Consider the following 27,906-nt stretch of genomic DNA (forward strand, 5'->3'; position numbering starts at 1 on the left):
TTACAAACTACAACAATCTTTAATGCTGATCATAAACTACCATTGAAAGAAGCTCTACTAAGAAATAAGAGAGAGATTATCTTGTGTATAACAAAGATACCATGTGTCCCATCGTAGTGTCAGCATTATTTTTTCTCTCTGAGTCAGTCTTTTGGCAAAGGCTGCCTTGGTTGCCCAGCTCTAGTAGATCTGTTCATTCTCCCTGTTGGGCAGTTCCACTGGCACCAGCTTCTCCCTGCGCTGGCTCATCCAGCACAAGGGGGTCTTTGTGTATTTACTGGAGAATAAAATACATAAACAAGCAAATAAATAAATATGGCTATTGAGTGTCAGTAGGATGTGTTGCATGGGAGGACTGCCCCCACTCACCACCACCCCAGCCCTCCCACAGTGTGGAAGAGTGTGGAAGCTAAGCTGTCTTTTGGTCTGGGGCTGGTAAAAAAGCAGGTACATATCCTCTTCAGATACATTAGAAGAGTCTGCTTTGTTTATATACATATATGTATATATATAGCTAAATATATATATATCAATAGCTAAAAAGAACTGAAAAGGATGGGGGGATTATGAGCATCACACTGATAATAAAAATTGAGACCACAGAGTCACCAGACTCAGTAAACACATGCAAAAAGTGCCCATCTAATAGTGCTATCCAAACTCATACAGAGGCTTGAAGTACTGAAGACAGGATCATTGTCCTTCCCTTTCCCTGTCTACAAGCCAAGGAATACAGCCTAAATGGGAGAGCAGGGCTCTCTCCTCCTCGAAAGGCCACTCAGCAAATGTGCTGGGGAGTCCGGCAGTCATTAGTGTTGCTGGAAACCACCATCCCCTCTGGGTCAATCCACCAACAACAGCAAAGTGTTTGCCTTGCCAGAGAGATTAGCATGTGCAAGCTCAAACCTCAAAAAACATGACTTTTCCAAAAATATATCAGCTTGGATTCCCTTTCTGTTAGTACACATCACCGAGAGGTTTTGTCTCTCTGGAACCACGGGGATGCAGTCATGCTTTGTACTTACTCTTTAGCCAGTTCCATGGATATTTGCTCCAACGAGCATCCTTTCGTCTCTGGTATAAACACAATCACAAAAGCCAGGGATGCTAGGCTCATTGCCGTGTAAATGAAACACACCCAGGACAAACCAATAAGCTCTATAAAAGAAACAAACAAACAAAATTCTTTAATTTTCAAACATTACATTTTCTGCTGCTATGTTTCTATAGGATACAGCCCCAAACACTCAGGAGATGTTAGAAAGCAGTTAGGCTGTTATTCTTGGCTCTTTTATTTGTGCCTGGCTACAGTTTGAAATGTTCTTGTTGTTTCAGTCTTTATGAAGAAAAAAAATCAAAAACCTAAGGAGCCCATATTGACCCATTTAGCATAAACCCATTGATTTATTTTGTTTGCTGTCACTTTGGATAGAAACAGTGAGCAACCATTGTTGCTGTTTCATGCCAGGGCACTGGGGGTCACAAGTGACTTGAAATTCCACCCATGTCTGGGTTTTTTGCACATTCTTTCATGGAGCAATAAGAGCATTTTTCACACTGTGGCAGTTGTCTCAGTTAATCCCACCAGGCTGTCAGTTCCCAGAATTTCTGCTGCAAGCTGTGGGTTCTGCATCAAAAAGAGACCAACTCCTAATGGGGCCAGCCAAGAATTCAGGGTTTTGGGGTTGTTTTTTGTTTTCTTTTCTTTTTAAGCTTAAGGGGATAGAGAGGTCCTCAGGCGAAAGGAATGGAGACCACCACTACTGTCATGTTCTTGGAAAGCTCCCCACACACAGGCTTCTGTATAGGCAGACCCTTAGTGTCCTTCCCTGCTAAAACTAAACCAGAATGATGAGACACTTGTCAGCTGTATCATGAGCTAAAAATGGCAGCTGAAGTTTCTGTTCCAAGTGCTGTCTTACATATCAGATACCTGCTGGCCATACTGACCTCCACATAAATTTGTCTGAAGATAGATTTTCCAATTCTGCCTTTCTACCCCACACAAAGAACTTGTAATTGCATACAGTTACATTTTCAGAAATCCAGATCACACCTGCTAAACCAGCAAAGTTACTGTGGATCTGCATTCACTGTAACTGAGACCAGAGCAATGACTATGTGTGCGTTAACAAGTAGCACTGCATGACAGGAAAGTAATTCCAGGTCAACTAGTATGCAAGATGCACACTGTCTGATTTTAGGCACATTTCCTTAGCTCTAGTGTGATGGCGGCACTACACTAGTGTGGCCCAAGGTCTGAACACGTGTTGGCTGACAGACAGCATTCATAGTACATTTTCCCATTTGGTTTTGTTGAAAAGCAGTTCAAGACTGCTCTGTGACAGAAACCAAAGTGCCACCAAGTGTAGACAGCTGGAAAAATTACTTCTAAAGAAGCTAAAGTGCTAGTGTAGACACACTGAATTTAACCTGGCATATTTTATCCTAGTTTTGATCAAAAGAGAACTTTCTCTCTCCCTCTCAATCTCTCTCTCTCTCTCTCTCTCTGAGAAAATGCCAATGTGAAACTCATTTTAGTCATAGATCAGACTTAATTTGAATATTCCATTTAAAAATATACCTAACAGGATGAAATCGCCTCAACTTTTTGTGGGTCTGATAACACTTGCTTGCCTGCCTCTTCATCTGTTGCTGAGTAATGTAGAGTTAAAGTAAATTTGGAATTCCAATTCTCTCATATAGCTTGTCTTTCATCCCATATTTTCTTCAACCTTTTTGGCTGAATATGAGCCAGCAGCGTGCCCAGGAGGCCAAGAGGGCCAATGGCATCCTGGCTTGTATCAAGAATGGTGTGGTGAGCAGGACTAGGGAAGTCATCCTGCCCCTGTACTCAGCATTGGTGAGGCCTCACCTTGAGTACTGTGTCCAGTTTTGGGCACCTCAGCACAGGAAAGACATGGAGGTACTGGAGCAGGTCCAGAGAAGGGCAACGAGGCTCGTGAAGGGCTTGGAGAATCAGCCCTAAGAGGAGAGGCTAAGGAAGCTGGGGCTGTTTAGTCTGGGGAAAAGGAGGCTGAGGGGAGACCTTATTGCTCTCTTCCAGTACCTGAAAGTTTCTTACAGTGAGAGTGGGGCAGGTCTCTTCTCACGAGTGACATGTGACAGGACGAGGGGAAATGGCCTCAAGTTGCACCAGGGCAAGTTTAGGTTGGATATTAGGAAGAACTTCTTTACAGAAAGGGTGGTTAGGTACTGGAATAGGCTCCCCAGGGAGGTGGTTGAATTACCATCCCTGGATGTGTTTAAGAGCCGTTTGGATGTGGTACTCAGGGATATGATTTAGTGGAGGGTTTTTAGAGTTAGGGTACTATGGTTAGGCTGCAGTTGGACTTGATGATCTTCAAGGTCTTTTCCAACCTGGGTAATTCTATGATTCTATGATTCAGAGAAAGACTGTAAACCAAAATGCACAAAACTTCCTATGAAATTAAATTAGAAAAAAAAAAAAAATATTTGCCAATCAATGAATTTCCAACTTGATGTTTCAACTTGATGTTTAAGCCTTTCCCTTGATTATTAATTGTGATAGTCTACTTTCTTGTATTAAAACATGAAACACTTCTGCCTTCCTTTTTCTAACTGAAATTTGCTCAAAGTTGGGATAATCCTGCAAAAAATAAGACTGATTTCTATAGAATGGTTTCTCTCGGTTTCTCTCTCTCTCTCTCTCTTTTTTTTTTTTTTTTTTTTTTTTTTTTTTAATCCCTTGAGGAAAACTATATCTAGTCCAAAAAGCTGTGATCTAATATAGAGCAGAACTTTCACTGACTTCAGAAGGAGCAGGGCTAAATCCTAAATATCATATATTTTCATCTTACTGAGGAAATGGCTTTTTTTTAAAATGGTCTGTGGGAGACACAGAATTGCTGCAGGCAGACTCAGAAACGTGTGGAGGAAATTATCATGACATCGACGTACAGCACCCAAGTAAGTCTCTGAGTTTGGCTCCTGGGCACAGTGGGTTCAATTTCAGCAGTGCTGTCTGCATAGGAGAGACTTTATGTCCATGAGGAGATTATCAACTCAGGAGAACACAGAGAAATCTTACCAGTGATGGTCAAAAACGTCAAAGAGATGAGAAGGTTTATTCCCCAGTTCATGCTAGATGTCAAAGCCATGGCCCGTCCCCTGATCCCACCAGGGAAAATTTCACTCAGGACCAGCCAAGACACTGAAATGGAAGATAAAAAGAAAAGTTTAAACATCTTTGAAAGGATGACTTGCTGTAACTTCAGATGGCTTCACGTGGAGCCTCCTGGCAGAATAAGGAAGTTTGGGGGATGCCCCATGAGGGTCCACCCTGAGTAGTACCAGCAATGGGAACATTGCCACCTTCCACATGGGAAACAGGAAAGGCTGGGAAGTAAGTGATGGCTGACAGCACATCTGCTCATGAAAGGGAGCACCATAAACAACTCAGTGATGTAATGCTGATGTGGCTGGGGCAGCAAACCAAAGTAATCCCAGGTCTCAGAGCAGCACTGTGTGTTTCTTCTGCCTTATAAATCAGGCCACCGTGCTGTGGGATGTTCGCTGTTCCAGCTCTCTGCTATGAATCAGTGAGATTGCTGAGGGATAAATGAAGGCAGACGTCCTGATTTTTGGCTCCTTCGTATCACACCATAATGTAAGTGACCTCAGTGCTGGTATTTCTGGTCAATAAAAAATTAATTAATATAGAACTGGCTGAATAGCAACCTTGGCATCAAGGAAAAAAATAAAAAATAAATAAAAAAAAAAAAAAGCCACCACATTTCTGCACCATTCCTCATTACTAAAAGAAAGATTAAAATGACCAACTCATCTTCTCTATCTCATGAACAAAATGCAATGGCTCAAAGTTGCTCTGTGGAGAAGACGTAGGTCATCAGACAACCAGCACAAGGGCAGAGAGGTAAATGCAGACAAAGTATAATTTCAGGCCCTTGGACATTATAGGTTGGTCCTCTGATACATGGTCCTCTGATACATGTTTTCTGCATGATAACAGATGGACACACACAGTCACATTGTGAAACCTGACCTTCTGTGGCCAAGTATGTGTCATGCTGTGTTGTTCTTTTGGATGACTGCAGGGTTCCTGTGTGACTGAGGTGGTGAGGGTGTGAAAGGAAAAATGCCGTGGAAAAGACTATGCAGGACCAAGTTAAAGGGAAAGAATCCAGAGCCTTAACTCAACAGAGTGGTTTCCAGCAATCCCAAATTTAGACTGCTTTGTACCACAGATTCAAATTCAGTAATAATTTTTGGAGCTGACCCAGATTTATTTGGTCATTAAGTTTTACGGAGTATTACAGTGAGCTTCCCTCCCATGCTGAGATCCACCTGGCACAGTGGTGGTGTTAGCCCAGGAACAGGAGCGGGAATCAAGACCACAATGCATAAGAGCCTGATGCTGTTACAGAGACACATGGGCATCATACAATGAAAGCAGTAGAGAGACTTCTATTTTGCTGACTTGGATAACAGCACTCTGCTGAGAAAGCAAACTTTCATCTAAATAAATGGTTTAGTCTAAAGTTCTATGTGGTCTCTACAAATAATGAAGGGGAGGGGTGAGTAAAAAGAAACTTGATATTCCTCACTGTCAGGCCAACTTGTCTGGCTCCTGAGCAAAGTCAACCCTTAGCAGTGCGTGAAAACCTTGTTGCTGTGTTTTGCCCCACTTCAGCATCAGGGCTGCTTAAGCACAGTTTGTTAGCCACAGCGATACAGTGCCAGCTACAAAGCAACACAGAGAGCAAGCAGAATACAAATACACTGTTTCTAGCAGTAGGTAACCAGCCTGTGGGCTTCATTGCCATAGGATATTATTGCAGCCAGAAGCTGATCAACACCAGAGAAATTGATTATACACCAAAACTGGCAAAGAAAATATTCATAGTGCAGGGTTAAAATAGACTGAAAGAATTCAGATTTGTTTTCTGCAGGGGACAAGCCAGTCTCCAGATGACAGGGTTAGGAATACTTTTTTTTTTTTTTTTTTTTTTTTTTTTTTTTTTTTCCTGGGAATTTTGCTCTATTTTTGCTCATTCAAGGGCTTTCTTGCATTCAAGCACTTGGCAGTGCCTGCTTGCAGAGGCCCTGAAGATGGACCATGTTCCAGTGCTGTTAACAGGGCAAGCCCTGAGCTGGGTGAGCATGTGGGGCTGCATTGTACTACAGCTGAAACTGTGATTCTGCAGCAGCTCCAGTGCCATGCATTTTTGCTAGGATAGGTTGGCCCTTTCTGCCTTAATGCGATTCATCTGTGGGGCTGAAACATGGTGTTTTCCTGTTAATAAACCAAAATTCTTGTGCATTTGCATCAGCTAGAGTAATGCTTAGCCATTATTATTTCAACAATCTATTTAGTTGAGGCAGGCTTACCAGATCTGTTCTTCATGTCTGCTAATGGTAGCTGCTTCCTTTGGCATGCCTCTGACCTCTGCTTAGCTGGCTAGGAGTGGAGAGGTTTATTTCCCCGAGAGAAATTGCAATTGTAGAAATCTGACACTTATTACATTCTGTTTATCCCCTTCCCCAAGCTGAGGCAGCGATAACGATCGATTCTTTGCTTTTAGCACCTCTCTGGGATTGTTTTCACTATTTGTACTGTTGCCAAAAAGCAGCAGCTGCTGTAGGTACAGAGGGATGTGGCCTTCTCCCGGGGAGCCAGGAACTAGGCTCTGCTGCCATTCACAAAGGCTGTTGCTACCTTGTGCATGCCTGCCTCAGAAATTTAACCTGTACTCTCCCATAGTCTCTGCAGAGAGAACTGGCTTCTGTGCCTCCACCAGCCTAAGCAGCTGCATTGCACAGGGGAAAACAGCCCTTGCTTGAAACCAGGGTCCAAATAACATCCCCTCCCACCACCACAACCACCTCTCTGTCTTCTCTGCAGAAAGGCACTGCAGTAGGAACCACACTGCACACAGAACAGTTTTCAGTGACTGATTCAGCAGTCCCAGCTGCTGTTGGTGGAATAGATGAAGAAAGAGATGGTGCCTTCCATTTCAGGTACGGTAAGAAGTGAGGCTCAGAGCCCAGCACAAGTCTCTGTGCATGAGGATTTGTTCATGCAAAGGCTTCATATAGCACTCACCTCACTGACCTGTGGGGAAAATGTACAGTTGTGTGATATCTTATCTGGAGAAGAAAATCCACCCACTGGTGGTTTGTGGACATGGTTAATTCAAAGAAAACATTGGTCTGCATTAGAAGGCTTTTAACTGTTCCAGTATCACAGAAACTCTTAGCACTGAAGTTCCTTCCCCAGATGGGAAGAGCAGAGGATGCGGGTACAACAACCACTTGACTAGGACTGGGACATTCATCTCTATACAAAGTACAAGAGAATCTGAAAGAATAATAATTATGATGGTGGAGGTGGAAGACTTCAGCCACTCCCATTCAGACTATATAAACTGCAAGATGAGGTACATTGCTGGGCCTACATTTTATATGGCATAGATTATGGTTCCTTTTAGCAATATGTCAGATAATTAATGAGAGAATAAAAATGTATCATGTTTTAAAGCTGCGCAGTTGTTCAAGGTGTAACTGTTACAAAGATGCTCTGTTTCACTGGCTGTAACATTTCAGAATCAGAATCAAAATTATTGTAGAAATGAAAAAGCCTATCATAATATTTTGTTTTGAAAGGAGAACAATATTAGAAAAAGCATGATTTCTTTAAGGAAATACTCAGGGCAATTGGAGTGAGTGCTTTAGTGGTGGTGTGGAGAATGTTTGTTACCTGATTAGGGGCTTAAAAGATAGATACAACTGAATAAAATTAAAGGAAATAGCACAGCAAAACAACTGAGTGGAGAAAGCTGTTAGAAATACAGTAGTGCCTCCCATAAATGTGATACCCCTGATTTGGATATGCTGTGTGAAGGTTTGGTCAGCTCTGAGCTGTAAGTGCCAAATAGAAAGTTATGGAATTGGCCCTGAACAGGGCTCCCAGACGGAAAGGGACCTTGGTGTGCTGATGGACAGTCGGCTGAATATGAGCCAGCAGTGTGCCCAGGTGGCCAAGAAGGCCAATGGTATCCTGGCTTGTATCAGGAATGGTGTGGTGAGCAGGACTAAGGAAGTCATCCTGCCCCTGTACTCAGCATTGGTGAGGCCTCACCTCGAGTACTGTGTCCAGTTTTGGGCACCTCAGCACAAGAAGGACATGGAGGTACTGGAGCAGGTCCAGAGAAGGGCAACGAGGCTTGTTAAGGGCTTGGAGAATCAGCCCTAAGAGGAGAGACTAAGGAAGCTGGGGCTGTTTAGTCTGAGGAAGAGGAGGCTGAGGGGAGACCTTATTGCTGTCTTCCAGTACCTGAAAGTTTCTTACAGTGAGAGTGGGGCAGGTCTCTTCTCACGAGTGACATGTGACAGGACGAGGGGAAATGGCCTCAAGTTGCACCAGGGCAAGTTTAGGTTGGATATTAGGAAGAACTTCTTTACAGAAAGGGTGGTTAGGTACTGGAATAGGCTCCCCAGGGAGGTGGTTGAATCGCCATCCCTGGATGTGTTTAAGAGTCGCTTGGATGTGGTACTCAGGGATATGATTTAGCAGAGGTTTGTTGTTGTGGTATTGTTTTGTGGTTGTTTTTTAAGAGATAGGCTACTGGTTAGGCTGCGGTTGGACTTGATGATCTTCAAGGTCTTTTCCAACCTGAGTAATTCTATGATTCTATGATTCTGTGATTCTATGAATTAGGCAGATGAGGACTCCAGCTTAGAAAAGACAGTAGAGGGAAGTAGACCTGATGCTTATACCACTGTGAATGTGAACAGGAGAGAGGTTTACATTGCTCTTCAGAAGACACAAACCAGGAAAAGTCAGCAGGGACAGCTGCTAGGGGAGACAGGAGGATGTGTTTCTCCTGGCAGTGCTTATTTTAACTGCAAAGCTGACTTGCACGAGATGCTTCATATGTGAAAAAATATTATTGAGTTAAAATTATGAAATGCTGGATATTAAAACAATATTTCTCTATTCTTGTGGAAAAGGATCCATCAGGACTATCAAACAACAGTAGAAATAAATCTCCAGCATCGAAGCCCCATAATTATCCAGAAGGATTTGCTGTGCATGTTGCAGGTGCCTTCTCTTTATATGTTCCCTCAGCACCTGCTGCTGGCTGTAGCTGGAGATGGTTAATGGATTGAGAAGCCTTTTTGTTTAAGCCGACAATATAATGAGTTTTATATTATGGCCATAAGTAAAGAGGTGCCTTAGACCCTTGTGTGATTTCTTCCTCATTCCATCTACGCAGTAAGTAATAAACAATAATAATAATAATAAAAAATCTCAGACACCAGAGAAGCAGAACCATCTGAGAATATCTAAGCAATGCTGTGAGGTCGAGGGTACTCAACGTTCAAGATACATGAATGAAAAATGTCATTGTTTTGTCCTTATTCCTGCCAGGAGGTGGAAGCAAATTGGAAACTGCTCAGCAGCTCTCATTAATGAAATATTAGATCCATTGCTATTCGTTTGCTGCTTAGCATTTTTTCCTTTCCTGTACATGTATCGTGTGAGATCAAACTCTATGTGGTGAAATTTAGAAGCAGCTGTTGGAATTGTTGAAAGAATTCAAGCTGCTGAGGTAAAAACTCTGGAAAGAGATTAAGTAGGTTTACAGCTTAGCAGGGAAGTAGGCAAAAGTATATAATGCTCTGGAAGGAGAGGACTGTGGCAACCAGAGGTCCAAGAGAAGAGGAGAATGGGATTATCCCAACAGCAATGCAGGCAGACCCTCTAAGAACATGTAAAAAATAATAATAATAATAATAATAAATGTGCAAGAATGCAAGCAAGCAACAGTGGAGCTGCCATGAGAAGAAGGAATTCAAAGGACGTGTCTTTACCAAGACCACATGTTTTTCCAGGCTCATGACCTTCCCTGAGATTTCCACGTACCTGGTTTCTGGACTAAAATTCTGCCTGCATTTTTTTGTCAGAGACCAAATGAAAGACCTTAATGAAAGGCAATTGTCTCTGTGGCACTGCCCCAGAAAGTGAAACTGAAGTGGCTGCTCAAAATTAATAGATGGCAAATACAGAGTAAATGCAAGGCTGTATTCCTTCAGAGAGCAGGTGGGCAGCCAGCAGTGTGCCTGCAGCTTCTGTGTCCACATGGAAAGGAGCTGAATGCTTTTACTACTAAGGGACAGGGGAGCCAGGAGAAGCCACAGCTGACCTCATGCCTCTGTCTGGATACCATCCCTACTGCTGAAGATAACATATACTTCATTCTATGGCTTTTAAGGCGCTGTAAAGTTCAACTATTCCTACTCTCCAAGCAACTTTACAGCTGCTGGTTGTAAGGAGCTTAACACTGCTGATGATATAAAGGAGCTAGTATGGTAGGGCAGAGCTTAGATTCTTTATATTTTCTTCTGATATAGTACATTTCTCTTCCTAATGGTTAACCCTTTGGGTTGACTCAAGTATCATACATTAATACAAGTGGAACTTTATCTCTGAGGGTGTAGTAGAGTACATAAAAATAATTGTTCACAGTTCAAACTATTTGCATTGCTAATACACAGACCAAACAGGCCTCACAGTGTTAGAGGGAATTCACCCTTCACTCTTGCTTCCTTCAGTTCATGTTCAAACTGCAGGAGGGTTTTGGGAAAGGGACTGTGAGATCAATGCACTAGCTCCTTCTCCTACTGCCTGGGACACTTGTGGAGGAGGGCAGCAAGACATGCATCGCCTCTGTTTTTGTCCCAGCATCTTTTTCCCACAAACTGCTTATCGCTGTTGTGATCGTGCATTTAAACTTGAATTTCAACACATATTTGTATTTACTATTGCAATTTTAATCTCTGTGAACTTGAAAAAATATATATTTCTTGTTTCATACAAGCAGTTCAATATTTTCTTAGGTATGTTTCCAGTGATACTCAATTACTGTACATCTCCTTGCAGTTTCAAAGGTGTCAAAAACAAGAAGACTTTTCTTATATCAGTGATTCCTACCCAAATGATTACTAGTCAAGAACAGAGAGGTGTATAAGGATCTAAGAGTGATGAAATTGCCTCAGTTGATGTGATTTGGGGCCCATCTTGCCCAATAACAGTGCATCAGAAGGATGCATCATAGCTCTAGTGTAGACAGGCATATTATTATCTACACCTCTTTTCAGGTCCCCTAATAGAAGCAGATTTAAGATGACATACAAGATGACAATCCTGTTTGCAAATGGATTTCACATCCAGCATCCCTGTCTCTCATCCTTTGTTGTGTAGACACTCATATGTACCCATCAAGACAGAGTAGCTTGAAGAGCACATAGAAAGGAAAGAAAAAAAGGGAGAGAAAAACATGAAAACAATCTTTCAAGAGATAATATGATTGACTATAATAAATCACATACAGTCATTCAAAATGGCCTTTTAATTAAAAACTGAAATGTGTATTCCTGCTTGTAGGTGTTTATTTGTTCAGAATATTGAATCCAGGATAATCCTGTAAGGCATTTGCAGAGCAATGACTACAGAAGCCAGAGGCCCCAATCCACAAGGAAACTGCACATGAATTAATTCATATTTTCACATATTTCTCTTCTGAAAAGTATCGAGGGGAGAAATTACCCAGCAGGGTGGGGTAAGTGAACCTGTTTTTCTAGTATTCAAGGACCTATGTTGGGCTTTGGGAGGTGCACAACAGAAATGTGCTGTTGGGACATAATGGGGGAAATTTAAGCTTTTGTTCTTGCAAAACAGAGATTTGTGTACACATTTCAGAAAGCTCCCCGTGGAAGGGATAAGAAGCCTTCTAAAATAGAGACTTATTTACTGAGAGGACCACGGAGGTCCATTTTTTTAGTCCCTCTCTATTCACTGCTGCTCATGCTTTGCTTTGGTTTGTGCTGGAAGGAGGGAGCAAAGAGAAATTTTGAAGACTCTGGATTCACCCACACAAGACACCCTTCAGTGCTCCTTCATTCTTAAGAGCAGATTTTCAAACAAAACAGAAACTGGGTTCCTTCTTGTGCTCCCCTTCCTTCTGAGGAAATCTTCCATGTTTTCCTCCCAGAACTCAATAAGCTTCAGGAACTTAGATGCCTAAGTGAGAAACCATCCCCTAACTCTATGCAATGCCTTACCCACCAGGCCATCCTGGTGGGTAGCACTTTGTCTGCTAGTCTCCACCGTCCTCAGAACTGCCTGTCAGTTATGTGGTGGTCCACTTTTACTTTGCTGGTATATATTTTTCTCATACGTTATTACTCACACTTTAGTTTGATAGCCTCCACAGGTGACATAAAATATTGTCCTTGCACTCAAAATCCTTCTTACAGTTCTAGCTTTTTTCACAAAGCTCCCCCACGATAAGGTTGCATCTTAAATATTTCTCCCAGCCCCTTCTCCCCATGGAAACTGGATATTACGAAGCTTGACATATGCCCTATGAACATTTTCACAGATCTCATTGTAACTATGATCTTCCCTGCAAGAACATGCTCAAGGAAAACTAATGTAAAATCTTTCATTATCTTTGATATGACTATCAAAGGCCACTATTATTTACTGAATGCTTAGACGTAATACTTGGCCTTCAACATAAGAATGGCAAATATGGCTGATAATAGACAGCCTAGATGAATGCAGGAAAACTCCTACATGATAGTATTCTAGATTCACTTGACAGTGCACCACTTAGCTGAAGATAATGTCCCAGAGGAACAAACAGGCCTCAATGCCTTCCTTGCAGTGAGGGGCCCAAAACTGGACACAGTACTCAAGGTATGGCCTCACCAACGCTGAGTACAGGGGGACAACTGCCTCTCTGCTCCTGCTGGCAACACTGTTTTTGATGCAAGCCAGGATGCCCTTGGCCTTCTTGGACACCTGGGTACACCTCAGTGTACAGCCAAATTTCAGTGTAATGGTTAAGCAAGACTATTCTGTTCCTTGCAAAATGGAGCTCTAAAATAGCCAAGGATAAACACTCGCTGGCTTTGCCATGCTTCAGTAATGCAAAAACGTCCTTGCCTAATGACATTTTTCACACTTAAAAAGGCCTCCCAGAATTGTAGACCCCAGTAAGTTAGATAAAATTAACCCATTTGGTTGATATTTTAAAGAACACCCCCACCCCTCAACCCTTGCAATTTGAAATTCAATAATTCAACACTGAGCTATCCAAAATTATCTTAAACTGGCTTGTACTTCACTTCTCTTAATCATACCAAGAAGATACAAACTGATTTTTCAAAGAAGTGACATGTTAACAAGAGGGTGTTGATAAAGCTTGTCCATGGCAAGGCAACAGGATGAGTGGGCAATTCACAATCCTTCCTTTATTTTTCATTGTGGCATGCCTGTCTTTCTGCTGCAGCTTGGTGCAGAGAGTGTGAAACAAAGGCCGCACAAAGTAGCGCTTGAATAACACAAGAATAATGAACTAGATAAATTCTAGAGGTGTCATATTCAAACCATGTGTATGCATGCATTAAACTATGATTCAGTACAAATGGGAAGTGCTGGGAATCTTCTCTTAAAATAAAGAATCCAAGACCATTTTTAATTAAGTAAAATAAGACTTTCTATACTGACTCACAGCGCAATATTGCCATTTCCCAGGTTTATTATTCTGGTTCGAATCCAAGAAAGCATTTAAGCATTTGCTTATTTTTGAGCACTTGATTTAATCCCCACTGCTATCTCCTTTTCCAGAGCAAACGACAAAACAATGTGAAACCAATGCTGTTCATTTCTGTGAAATGTAAGGCTGAGCCACAGATGCTCTGCAAAATGTAGAAGCTGAAAAATAAAGCATTGCAAACAAATGTCATGCAAGTCAATGCTGAGCACGAATGCCTGTTAATGTCAAATTAATGTGCACTATAAATTAATACAATAGCCACATGTTTTGTAGAAGCCTAAAATACTGCTCTAACACCAAAGATACTGATGTGAATTCTAAGCACCCCTATCTTTCTCCAGTTAGTTTTCCAAGTTAGTGCAAGGCCATATGGCTTCCAAAACAGGGACAACTGACTAAGTCCACTGAGAGTTAACATTTTCATAGTGACAGCTCTCTTTCCCATAACGTTTTCTAGTTTCTGGTAGGGCATTTATTGGCCTAGTATAGGTCCAGGAACATTTTGTTACAGAGAAAAAAAACAGCCCTATACAGTCTGGATCATAAACATGACAGGAGACATGACCTCTGTGGTCAGGTCCCTGGGCTGTTCAGTGTCATGTGTGAAACCAGCTGTTCTGGGTTTTCTTAGAGATACATATAGTAAGTGAGGAGAAAGACAGAAAAGGTTTTGCATTTAACCATAGTAATGAATCATGTCTTCACATAGATAGCCAATTCATCTAAAAATCACAGAAGCAAAGTCCAGTGGACCAAATTTGTTTCCAGCATGATTCTCTGGACTTCCAGAGAAATGTTCCAGGACTGGGTTCTGGCATGTCTAATACAATAAAATATATAAAGAAAGACAACCACATAAAATTGAATAGGGGTAGTGATAGACTGAAAAAGGGACTTATTTCCTTCATTACCTCCACAATTTCACTTTTCTTGAGAATCCTTGAACTTTCATCATTCTTCCATCTCCCCCATTGTCCCCGGCACAGGTATAAAACTTTGCATTTGAAGGATGTTAATGAACCACAGCAAAATGTAGACAAAACAAGTGGGTTTCACATGGAAATGTAATTTCACAATCTAACATGGCTTCTTGAGCACCCTAAATTCCCTCATTAGCCACTGAGAAAAGCAGTGCTGCTGCAGAGATGAGGTCAGGGAGCAGGGATCTGAAAGTCCTCCCATAGATGGAGAGAATATCTTCCTTTGCTAATTATCTGAGGAATCTGGCTTACATATCAGTTAAATATCCAAGCAGGTTGTACATTCCCTTTCAGGAAAAAATTATCTCAGTTTTAAAGCATCCATTCAAGTTGATATAAATTAAACTCTGATATACTCAACATGGCAAATCTTCCCAGCTTTAAACTAGGAACAGGCATCTGTCAACTTAAATTAGGGCTTCACCTACAGAAATCTGCTTTTAAGATTTGTCCTCAACAGGAGCTTGTCTTCACTGATGTCCCCATGTGGGGTTTGTTCTTCCTGGGGCTGACAAGCCCCGCACAGAAAGCTGCATAAAGATGGTGCATCTCAGCTTGCTGAAAAGTAGGGTCACTGCTCACTCTTGGGGTTATACGTACTAGAGGACATGAAACTGCAGGCTCTTGTATGGGAGGAATTTCAACAGCATAAAACTAGAAACCTGAGGGCATCTTGGTAGTCTGCCATCTTTCCATGCTCCAGGGTCAGATGGGTGCTCAAACCTGGGTCCCATACACCTCATATTTAACTTATTCCACTCTTCAGGAGATCTTAATACCAATGTACTAGTTCTACAAGTAGCTACTTACTGGAGTTTTGATGGGGCTTTAAAAGCTATGTGGAAAAGCAAGGTTTACTGTAAGTTCTAAATCTTCCCTTTGGCCTTATTATGCATTTATTTGTCCACTACAAAAAAACAAACAAACAAACAAACAAAAATGGTAAAAAGCAATTCTTTTATATCTACCTCTATGTGGGGTTTTACTTTGTACCAAGCCCTGAGACCCAGAAGACATTCCTTCAGTCACTGGTCTGCTCTGGGAGCATTACGTGTGTGCTATTTGGGCTTTGAATGCTCAGGGTTGGGGCATCCCAGCAGATCTGAGAAGTCTCCTAGAAGAGGATCCTGTGATGGCCTTCAAGATCAGAGCTCTGAGAGTTCAGCCCTGTGCACTGGAGAGCTGCACAAAGCTCACAGATATGTAGTAATAGCACATTTCATGTCCCAGTTCCACAAAGAGATAAATATCTATGGACTTCATGTATCTACACAGTTTTGAGGATGAATATTCTCAAGAAAATACCTCTCAGTCCCACTTGTAGGTACTTCCACTGATTTGCATTCACATCTTCCACAGAACTGTGGAAGTGGATGGTGCAGTTTGCACCATCTAACTATCCTGAAGTTTATTGGCCAACTGCATAAATAATTTAGCAGTTACACAGGAACCTGTTCCAAGAGGAGGAGGAAAGAGCTCTTCCGAGCAAAATACCAGTGCTGCACACCCAATACGAATACATGCATTCAACATCTGTCTCTCAATTAAAGCATTCCCCACTCCATAGCAAAAGAAACCTGTGAGCAGCACTGAGCCTCCTCCCTTAAACTGCATGCAGGGCTCCTGTGTTACTTGTAAGAGATACTGCCCAAGTCCTGTTTTACTCTCACTTTTTATGTGCTAGAACAAATTTAGGCCTAGGAAACAGATGCCATTTGGGTGCAGACTCAGTTAATGTTACTTGCTTCTCAGCGTAAGAATTGCTGGAACCCCTCTGGTTTTTGCAGGATAAAGAGGATTAGCCTCAGGGCATACTGCAATTCTTTATTAACACGTGTGGTGCTACAATCTCTCTTTCACCTACTTATTGGTGAGATCACCCAGTGCAAAGACATGGGCTTATGCTTTCAAAGATCTCTGTGGATATATGAGAAAATCTGGAGACAAGTTGCCCACACGTGTAATATTTAGCTTTTGATACTAAATGGTGCAGAAGGAGTAGAGGAGGACAGGATCAGATCTTTGGGAAGCAAATCCAACACCCAAACTTGGATATTGTTTGTTGGGACAGTGAGGGAAGCAGCATAGTTCTTGACATTCATTCTGTTTCAGAAAGGCTAAAGGTCCAGTTGTTAAGAATGAAAACTCTTGCATATGCTCAGTTCAACTCCAAGGGTCCCACAATTAGATTTTGTTTATTTATTTATTTATTTATTTATTTATTTATTTATTTATTTAGCTTCGGTGACAAATTGATGATCTACCTCTGCACTGCACTCATCTCATTTGCCTGCACTCGCAGATCCCTGTGCAAAGCATGGCAAGTCTACTTCTTTGAGGCTCAGATTTCCAGTGGTGCCAGCTGCCTCTCTGCAAACAGCCATGGAATGATACGCAGGGACAGACCTTCATGTTCCCCACTCTTCATGTAGACTGAGATTTCTCATAGTCTCTGTAAGTATCTTCCATCTTCATATGACCTTTCTGATGTACAGAAAAAGGCAACTCAGACAAGACTAGCTGGCAAATAAGATCCCTTTGCTAGTAACTGCCTCTGCAAACACCCCTGGAGAGACAGCATGTGCTGCTCTGCAGCATGATGCAACACTGATTTGTTGCACCTACAAAACATCCTTAAGATTGTGTGAAATTGAGTGTGAACAAGCAGTGGATCCCATTTCATCAAGCATAATAAATCCAAAACAGAGCAGCAAAAATTCTCCTTTCATCTTGCCTAAGGGCTAGTGATACAAACACAGAACACCCTGGAAACATAAAGGTGACTATGCAGATGCTCACTAATCTCTGAATTCTTTTGTAATGCAAAAACAGCTTTTATCTCTCACTGTCTATTTATGAGCACTCACCAGTGTGTTGCCTGAGTGCTTTGGTAAATGGCAATGAATACATTCAGTGTATGTTTCATTCATTAAAAATCCATCTACTTCATGTAATTTGGGGATAAATGAGAAATAATGGAAAAATACAGCATGTACAAATTTTTGCTGTGCACATTCAGACAGTAACTAACTCTTTGACTAGAATCCCAGAAAAGGAAGGGGAAAAAAAAGGAAAAAGTAATTTATAAAACAACGATAGAGCTCAGTTTGTATGATCTGCCCTAAGAAGGGTGTACCATTTTCCTAACGGTGCTATACAGATTCCCCTTTATCCCTGCAGAATGTAGCGCAGCAAGAACACCAAATAAAGTGGCTGAGTTTGTTCCAAAAATGGCCTAGTAAGATGGAGAGAAAGCACAAGAACTTCCCTGTGATTTGTCCAAAACAGCCTGATAAGATCTGTAGATCACACAACCCTAGTACTGACACCACCCTAGCCAGCACTTATAAGAGACACTAACACAGAAAATCCAGAGGTGGGGGCTGGCAGTACAACCGCCTACCAAGCATCACCCAGCTGTAGCTCAGTGAGTTCTGGAAGCACTGCTACAGCCTTGATGCCTTCTAGCTCTGCAAAACAGGTGATGGCAAACAGTCTGGTCTAAGCCACAAATCAGACTGAGTTGAGTAACATGAATGTGTTAAAACTGTTTACTTTATAGAGGCTAAGGGGCCCACTTACTCTTTACACTAAGAAAGGCCCGGTGTGTGCCCCGGTGGCGCAGCGGTAGAATTCCCGTCTGCAACACCAGGGGGCCCGGGTTCGAATCCCCCCTGTGGAGCAGGGGGTAGAAGTGCCGCTCTGCTACACAGAGGGCTCGAATCCCGGGAGTTGGACTCGATGATCTCTAAGGTCCCTTCCAACTCGCACAATACTATGACACTATGAAAGGCACACTAAGGATAAGAAATCTAGGCTTTTAAAATACACTCAGGAGTTTGGACTCTAAGCAGTGGATACTGAAGGCTGCGTATGAGATAGAAACCATGGCCTCCTCCCCAACTCAGCCTATGCTGAAGAGAACCTTTGCAGATTCCAAAAACTTCCTGATCGTCTTACCATTGCATTTTCTATACATTGCTAGTTTAGAATGAACACTGTATTTTTGCGTGCCTGCACTTGGAAATGCCCATATGTCCCCTGAACCTTACTTTACCTTCACTTCATTTCACTTCACTTTGCTTTCCTTCGCTTCACATAAATACACCATGGCTTTAGCATACATGATTTTATCAAGCTGGAGCTGAGACGGTGCCTGTTCTTACCAGTTTGCTGTTTGAGAGCACTTTATCAGTAAAGAAAAAGGTCAGGAAACAAACAGTGGCCTCAAAGGTTCCTCAGATTAGCCTGGCAACACACCTCAGTTTCCATAGCCATCAGGGAAGTGGACATTGTTACCAACAGAGTCACACCAGGACAGCCCAAATGACCAGGAACCCAGTTACAGCCAGGTCAAAGGGAAAGTAGCTTACAGCAACAGTCCAAGCTTGAATCTGTATCCCTGCCCTCGGAGTTGTTAATTCTGTGTTCAAAACATCCAAGAAAAAGCTCAAGCAACATTTATTTACAGGGCTGCAGCCCTGGTTTTAGGCTCATATCACTGAATACAGAATCTAACCCCAACAGGGTCTGCAAGAGAGAGAACAATGCTGCAGTAATAAGGCCAAGCTTGCTGCCCTGGCAATGAATGTTTATCTCACACAGCTCTCCCAGTGAGCAATGTTTAAAATAAATAAATACTGCAGGGGAGTTGCTATTACTGTAATTGTTGGGCTTTATTCTTGTGAAAGCTTTTTATCATAATAGTGCAGCAGTACAGTGTGTTTGCAAGCCAGGTTTGAGCCAGAGCACAGGAGCGCATAAAGTCAGTTACTAGATAATGAACTCTGTGCATGTGTTTTTTTGCAACAAAGCTTTAAAAAATCAACTCCTTCAAATACAGTAATATACAAGTGCTATTGAAGCAAATTGAAACAAAGAAGAATGAAGAGATTTAGTTTCTGATACCTGGGAATGGCATAAATGTTCAGGAGAAGGTTGCACAGCAACCCTCCTTCGTGTTCTTCCATTTGTGCTGTTTCAGCATTGGTAGTAATGATGATGATGATGCTGGTTTGCTCACTAACTATGATGCTTTGAATTTCTCCACTATATCTGAAGACTGTTATACAGTCAGGATGCCAGATCTTCAACTGGACTAAGGCATGTTGCCTTTTCATGAATTAGATGGTGCCTTACCATGCAGAGGCCGAGAGCTCTTCGTTGCCTTAGGTTTATGGATTAGCAGCAGCAAATGCCTATATCTTAACCTTCCCAGTGTTAACAAAACATCAGAATATGAAGAGGAAAAACAGACAGGAGCACTGAAACTTTTCTGTACAAATCTTACACCAGTTTCTAGCTTCACTGAAGGTGAACAATTAGTTCAATTAGGACTGTCTGCAATAATACCAGTGCACATCAAGCAGAAAACACTGCTTTGCCCATGTGGGAAACTGCCTGGTGGGCATGGCATCCAAGCACTTAATTTACTTGTAAATAAATAATTACAAAGAAATGGAGAAAAGAAACACTTACTTGGTCCAAGACCTATGGAAAATGCAGCAACATAAACAAGCAGGCTGGCCAGAGAGACCCATTTCAAGACAACGGGAACCTCCCCACTCTCTGTGTGAGACCCCATCCTGCTTTTGCCTCCTGCTGGGGTGGTCCTGTTCAGTTCTCCTATCCTGGTGACATCAGGGTTTCTCTGTATGTCGAGTAAGAGTCTTTCTGGCAAAGCCATACTAGAAAAGAGGTCCTTAAGGCTCCCATTGGTGACACCAGTGAGGTTTCCTGGTCTCTGATAGGTATCCTCTGGAGACTGGCTTCTACAGATATTGGTGAAATTCATTTGTATATTACGGTTCACTAAGCCCATAGTGACCAACGATACTGCCATAACAGAAGAGCCAATACACAGAAAAGTTTTACTTCCAATCTTATCTACAAAAACTGTGGCTGGAACTGTGCTGACCACTTTAACCACTCCAACTCCAGTAGAAGCCAAGCTGGCAGCTTCATTGCTCTGAAACCCAACTGACTTCAAAACAGTTGATGCATAAAATAAAATGTTAGGTTGCCCGGTTGTTTGCACAAAAAAGACTAGTGTGAGCCCTACCAGCATTCGGGCCCTCATGTTGTTCTTCGCACGAAACAGGTCCATGAAACTATACTGATGTTCATCTTTCAGGGAAGACTTGATAACAGTGAGTTCTTTAGTAGCATCTGAAGTTTCCCGTAGTCTCTCCAGTATTTTTCTTGCAGCTTCATCATTATTTTTCATAACAAGAAAACGTGGGCTTGGTGGAAGAAAATACATGGCAATAGCCTGCAAGGCACCTAATGGAATTACAAGGCCGAACATATATTTCCAGCCATGAGATATGCTGGCAAATGCGTAATTTGAAATATAGGCAAAAAGAATTCCTATCACGATCATGAGTTCATTTAACGAAACAAGAAGGCCTCTTCTGTGCTGTGGGGCAATCTCGGCAATATATACACATGTTGCAATGGATGATAATGATATGGAAATACCTATGGCAATTCGTCCCACAATAAGTATTCCAAATGATTCATGGGGCAGTAAAATCAGGCTTCCCATCACAAGTAGAGATGATGCAATAATAATAGCAAATCTCCTTCCAAAACGATCAATCAGGAATCCACCAGTAAGTGATGCAAATAAGGCCCCAAAAAGAAGGGAACTCACAACAATTTCCTGCTCTTTGCAAGAGAGTGCTAATATGCTACTCATTTGAAGAAGAGCTCCAGAGATAAGGCCCAACTCATAACCCATTAGAAGTCCACTTACAGCAGCAGTGGCAGAAGATAGTAAAGTAAATGTTCCACAGCCTGAAAAAAGAGGGAAAAAGAAATTAGAAGTGTGATTTCTTCAGCACTTACAATCACTACTAAACATAAGATAAAACCAGTATTAAAACTTTTAATAACTTACTTTTAGGCAAAACAAATAGGTACAAACAAACCCAGAAGCAGTAGCTGTATACAGTGCTATATGTGTGTGTGTGCATAATTTTTAATTCATATAATGCTCCCGTTAATTTCAATGCTTTTAGGTTTCTGACATCCCTAATATGAAGTGAATAAGGTTTTGGTTGAACCTTAAATAATTAAATCTTCTGTGGAATATCTTTGCAAAAGGCAACACTGACAATGCAACCTTTTGATAGGAAAACAATTTTTGCTTTGAGACATTCTCAAGGTAAGGAAAGTATTAATCTTCCAGCCAAACTGTTTCAACCTTGACTTGAATAAGTAATAAAATAATCCCTCACCACTTATTAATTCCTTTGTTTCACCTAAAGATGCCATGACAGCTGCTGATATCAGTGTTTTTTCTTTGCCATACGAAGGTTGATGCATACAGCCAGGATATTTGAGGGAAACCAATCCCCAAGGTACAAATTTACAAACTTTATGGGCTTTGCTCATCATTTTTTTGGAACATCAGAAACAGATATTTCACATACTTAGGACAACCTCAATGTTAGGAATAAAAAACAGATGGCAAAAACATAAACCAAGTGGAGATTATATGCCTTTGAACCTCCACTTTAAAACAAACTCATTTTATGAAACCACGATTCATTGTATATTGTTACAAGATAGATTTCACTGATCATGTTCTACTAACTGTGAAGCCTTTTGCACTCTAGACTTTGAGGACTACTTCAGTTTGTTGTTGTTGGTCTTGTTCATTCTCCCAGCATGATTTTCCCCACACCACGATGTTGGCTGCAACACAACTAGGAAAAAAGTAAACTGACTGCTGATTTCCTGCTTAGCTGGAGAAATCACATGTGCCTGAGGAGAGTAGCTTTTGCAGCACAACAGAATCCACATTTCAGTTAATTCTTCTGCTATATGGTATAACTGAAAATTATACACAGACTGTTTATTTTTAGCTTGTTTTTCTAAGACATTAAGGTTCTCTGCTCATGCTGACTGCCTGAAGGGCCTTGCCAATAATTTTGAGTGCATTGGTGAGAAGTTATTACATTTCTGAGGAAAATCAGGCAAGTGGAGGAGGAGAGCAGCCCCAGCAGGATGTTTGCACTACTAAAACAAATAATGCCAGAGCCCAGGCCCCAACCCTGGAAGGGGGCCACGGATCCTATTAAATTGCTGGCACAGCCTCCAGCATAGTTTTGCCCCATGCTACCTAGAACTCTGATAACAATTCCTGGACATGACCTGGTGGCACAAGGCCTTCATCACACCCTGTAGCCAGCCCATAGGAGTCTGAGTTATTTCAGAGCGTAGAAGAGATTAGGTGTCTGAATGTAACTGATGCTTCCAGAGCCAGGATATACGTGTAAGCCTGTTAAATGTGTTAAAATAGGTATTGCCCAGCAATTCTCCTCCCTGGCCTTGAAGCACTGGTTGCTTCCTTTGGGCCAGGCAGTAGCTCAGAGGCAGCAGCCCCATATCAATGAGCATACCCAATCCAGCTTTAGCCTGTTGTGTCCTGTGCTGAGCAGGCTGGCAGGCTGCAGGTAGCATCATAGAACCACAGCATCACCTAGGTTGGAAAAAACCTCTAAGATCATCTAGTCCAACCATCCACCTATCACCAGTATTTCCCACTAAACCATGTCCCTCAGTACAACATTAAATATTTCTTGAACACCTCCAGGGTTGGTGACTCCATCACCTTCCTGGGCAACATGTTTCAGCACCTGATCACTCTTTCAGAGAAGAAGTATTTCCTAACATCTAATCTGAATCTCCCCTGGCACAACTTGAAGCCATTCTCCCCAGTCCTATCACCAGTTACATCACCCACAAATGTTATTATCATTTTCCAGGCAACAGAAAACTATTAAGTAACAGGAACAGAAATTGAGTTTAAGGATTTCCAGCAGAAACAAAGCAGCCTGGGCAGTGTCTCCTATTTATGCTTTGAACTCTGTTCTGCACAGCTTTTAATTCTTTAAATATGCAGCTGTCTGTTTGGTATGGTTCCAGTTCCTTATTCAAAATGGCAGTGCCAAGACAAATATTTTAAAGGAGTCTGCCACCAGCATTATTCTTTACATCTCACACTGTCCTTTCCTCAACCCCTGATCCCTCAGAGCAGTGCAATGGAGGTGGTTATTGTTTTTTTAATCTGAGAGATTGCACAGATGGAGATGGAGCTTGGACACCTGGAAGTTGCTAGAGAAGCAACATATGTATGACTTAAGCTTATACATAAGTTTTGCATCCCCAAGTAAAGCAGCTTGTTAAATGTCTTCACATTTGTTTTTCACTGTGTCAGCTAGTATCCTTGCTGGTGACACAGTCCACAGTGGTATAAAAGCAGCCATGGGCTATAGCTAAAGCAGAACTCTGAGTGGAAAGTAGGTTCTAATGCATGGATGTCCAACCTTTTGGCTTGCCCAGGCTGCACTGAGTTGTTTTAGGCCACATACACAAAATCTGCCCTGAAAGAAATGCCTCCTATTTATTTCCATGGAAACTATAACAGATACAAAGTGTACAGTAACATTATTTGATAGAGCAATCTACAAAACAGGACTTTTCCACATAGTCAGCACCATTAGCTATGCATTTTTAGCAGTGATGAACAAGATATATGTGGCACTCATAAATAACTGCAACAGCAAAGATGACCCACTGTTGCATCGCTGAAATGCACCACCCACAGCCTCACTGTGTTCACATCCACAGTTCTAAGGTCTCCAAAGTTTCCTTTGACTACAGGATATGTTTTGCTTTAACATTTCAAGATAAAGCATGCTGCAGTAGTTGTACTCACAGTCCTTTAGCTGTCATTTTTAATGCTTCTGGCAGTTATAGGCTTTCCTTCTTCTTTTCCTTCCTTCCTTTCCTTCCTTCCTTTCTTTCCTCCCTCCCTCCTTTCTTCCTTTCCTTCCTCCCTTCTTTCCTTCCTTCTTCACTGGAACAGGCTGCCCAGGGGAGTTGTGGAGTATCTTTCTCCAGAGATATTCAAGACCCGCCTGGATGCCTACCTGTGCGACCTGCTTTGGCAGGGGGGTTGGACTTGATGATCTCTGGAGGTCCCTTCCAACCCCTACGATTCTGTGATTCTGTGATTCTCCCTTCCTTCCTTCTTTCCCTCCCTCCTTCCTTCCTTCTCTCTTTCTCTCTTCCCTCTCCTTTTCCTTCTCTCACTCCTTCTTTCGCTTTATCCCTTATTCCTTTATCCTAAAATGATTGTTCCTCTCATTTTTAGGAGTTGCCTGCCAAGTGTATGGTGGTGTGCAGCCCAAGGGAAAATGCTTTAATGATGGCTTCCACTGAAGACAGAAGTTTCTCCTCCTGCCTGCAACAAGCCCTGTGGCTAATCAGTGTGTGGCTGCTATGTGACAAGTGATTAGAAAGCCTCATTTAGTTTTCTCATGTAAACAAAATGCTTTTTCATAACTGTTACTCAGGTCAAAAGCAGCACTACTTGGCAAACAAACTTATCTTCAAGAACATTTTCTGGAACTGTTTATACTTTGTTCCTGAAAAAGAGACAGAGAACAGTTGCAGTATAGCTGAGTGTGCTGCTGATGGGACAGGATGGGGCCAAGTTACTAAGGGTGTGCCCCTTTCTACTTATGTTCAAGCATAAACTTAGGAAAATACACTCTTTCTAAAGGCAAAATACTTGGTCTGCCCATGTACTTCATGGGCATTATGGATAAACGGTCTGAGCCAAGGATATCTAATTTATCCATGACAAATATTAAAACTACAGCATCTGTATCTGAAAATTTTAAGCTATTTTTAAGATTTTTTTCTGCATCCGAGTGCCAACTAACATACAAAGATTTTGCCTTGATGAAGAAATAGTGTTCAAAAGTCCCCAAACTGTTATCAGAGCAGCATTTTGCTAACATGGAGCGTGTGGATCATGTGATTATGTAGCATAAATATTTGATATCATATGTTGGGAATCACTGCATAATTGAATTGTGGATTTGTTTCTTGTCAAAGGTGATTATCCCATTTTCATGCTATCATGATCTTTGCTGCATTGTCATCGTTAATTTCTGTCTCATCCAGGTGCGCAGTGGAAAGAGATAGTTGTTACCCCACCGATCTGTTCTAATGTCTGAGATTTATTTAGAACCAGTACTTGCTCAACAGATACACTACTTGTATGAGCCAGGACAACTTTGAACTAACCATCCATCTAGAAGTTTGATGTGAGATGTGAAATCTTTACTCCACAAAACTCTATAGGAAGAAATAAAGTGCTGCTTTGGGACAAAGTTATGTTACAATTAGAGCCGGATGATCTCATAAAATATTAACTTTACCCCAAAATAGCATTGGGGCCAGGTAGTGTCATAACTGTTTGACAAACACATCTCTTGCTACCTGAGCATGAAAGACAAAGCCAGAGCATTTATTATTATTATTGTTGGTGGTGGTGGTGGTAAATTGAACTTAACAAAGAAAAAAAAAAAAAAAAAGAGACAGAAGGAAGCTAATGTACTGCACATTTTCATGCATCTTAATTCCTACAATGGTGAGAAATATTGTGTGCTTAAGACACTGTAACTTTGGGGAATGTATTGTGTGAGTAAAATTGATATTTCATGAACAAGTAATCTTAGAATCAATGGAAAGAGTGCAATGCAGAGCCTGCACACCTTTCTTAGTGCTCTGACATGCATTTTCATTATGTCAACAGGCAGCCTGGCTCTTCATTACATTAAATGGGATCTGGTGTTTTCTTATTTTCCACTAAAGTCACCAATTTCTTTTTATTCTTAGCAAGGTGATTGTGAATTTCTGAGGTTACTGCTTTAATTTCTGAGGCTAAGGCCAAGCTCATCCACTTTTAACCATAGCTCTCATGCTACAGTAGCTTTGGTCTCAGCTTATTGTAACTGCTGTGCTTCCCTTTGATAATGCCATCCTGTAACAATGTGCATTGCTCCCTCCTACCCCAGGGTTATGTTAAATACATCTGCCTGCTGACTTGCTTTCTGTTCTTCATTAACCTCTGTTTCCTCTGCTTCCAGTTGTCAGCAGAAGCTGCTCGACTTGACTATTGCACTCCGACAAAGCATTTGAGCCTGTGGTATCTGAGTATGCATGGGTCAGTCAGCTCATTCATTTTTAAGCGAACAAAACTTGCTTGTGACATCACAGTCATTTCTGGCTTGCAATGATACTTTCCCATTTGGGCACAGATGTCTTCTGTGTGAGAAAAGTCACATTCATGGGCCGTTTCACTTGATCCTATTGGCAATAGAAGAGATCTGAGATGCGAAACCATGTGTGACTTACAAACACTGTTTGAGTGGTACAGCAAAGGTGGAAGAGCTATGAAATTCAGCTTCAGCACTCGAATATCTTTTTCAGAAGAAATTCTGCAGTGAATTCTTCTAAGTGTCAGCACAGAAACCCTGCTTCTTCATTAAATACTTGGGTAGAAGAGACAGGAGGGAGCCCCTGGCACACCATCACAAAAACTCCCCCTGCATGAGCGAGTGTGATTCTCACATGGCCTTCTTGTACTTCTCCTCGGGGTGAATCAAGCATGCATGGGTTGGAACACCACTTTTATCTTGTATGCAGTGGGTCCCCTGATTACTCAGATAACTGACCCTCATAAAAGAAAGAGATTTACACAGCAGACAACTCATGCACGAACAATCGGGCTTGAGGGAAAACTACTACGTATGCCACCACTCAAAACTGTAGACAGTGTTTCCCTCCTCACTTGCTGTTTCTCCTCTCACACTGCTAGGAACTGGGACAGTGTGTGCCCAAGTGTGCTGCTGTCTTCCCGCAACCCTGCAAGCTGCACATGTGCTGCTGATCAGCAACAGCTGGTGCCCGGTCCCGCCACCTTACCTGCTGCAGCCGGCAGCTGGTGGAGGTGCCTGCTGCCTCTGCCACCTTCCTCATCCTCCCCTGCTCTCATTGCCTGGCACTGCTGGCCCAGCTCCTCTGCACTCTGCACGGGTACCATCGTTGTCTCAGCTGGAAGCCTCTCAGAGGGTGGCTGTCCTCCTCAGACTGGCCAGGAAAGCCCAGATGATTTTCGTCATTGCAACAAGTTGCTGGAGCCGGCTGAAACCAAATGCGGACCACAAAGTGGTTTGTGCACAACTTTGTTGCTATTTCAGAAGGCTTTGCCCTTTCCAGTGACACAGGCTGTTGCTATTCTTGGGAGCCTATTGCAGGCGAGGGGAGGGACATCTGTCGGAAGCATTTCTGTTGCCTTTTAACAAATAGTTGGAGACATCAGACATTCATGCACAGCACGGTGCACATTCCTTACCCACTAGCTTAAGGGATCTCTCTTTTTCTCCTCTCCCTCGTGGTCATACGCATGTTTTTTTAGCACAGAAGGCACA

General features: G+C 42.0%; 1 protein-coding gene across 1 annotated transcript; it reads right to left on the reverse strand.

The window, feature by feature from the left end:
- Positions 1-27,683, reverse strand: SLC2A12 (solute carrier family 2 member 12). The gene is made up of 5 exons (XM_072332118.1): positions 27,401-27,683; positions 20,090-21,409; positions 4,073-4,195; positions 1,026-1,158; positions 1-277 (listed from the first exon to the last, which is right to left on the reverse strand). Exons 1-5 carry the CDS (start codon positions 27,516-27,518, stop codon positions 181-183), a joined length of 1,791 nt encoding a protein of 596 aa, XP_072188219.1. The 5' UTR covers positions 27,519-27,683; the 3' UTR covers positions 1-180.
- Positions 27,684-27,906: the final 223 nt, after the last annotated feature.

The sequence above is a fragment of the Excalfactoria chinensis genome, chromosome 3 (genome assembly GCF_039878825.1).
Source record: "Excalfactoria chinensis isolate bCotChi1 chromosome 3, bCotChi1.hap2, whole genome shotgun sequence".
NCBI classification, from domain to species: Eukaryota; Metazoa; Chordata; class Aves; order Galliformes; family Phasianidae; genus Excalfactoria; species Excalfactoria chinensis.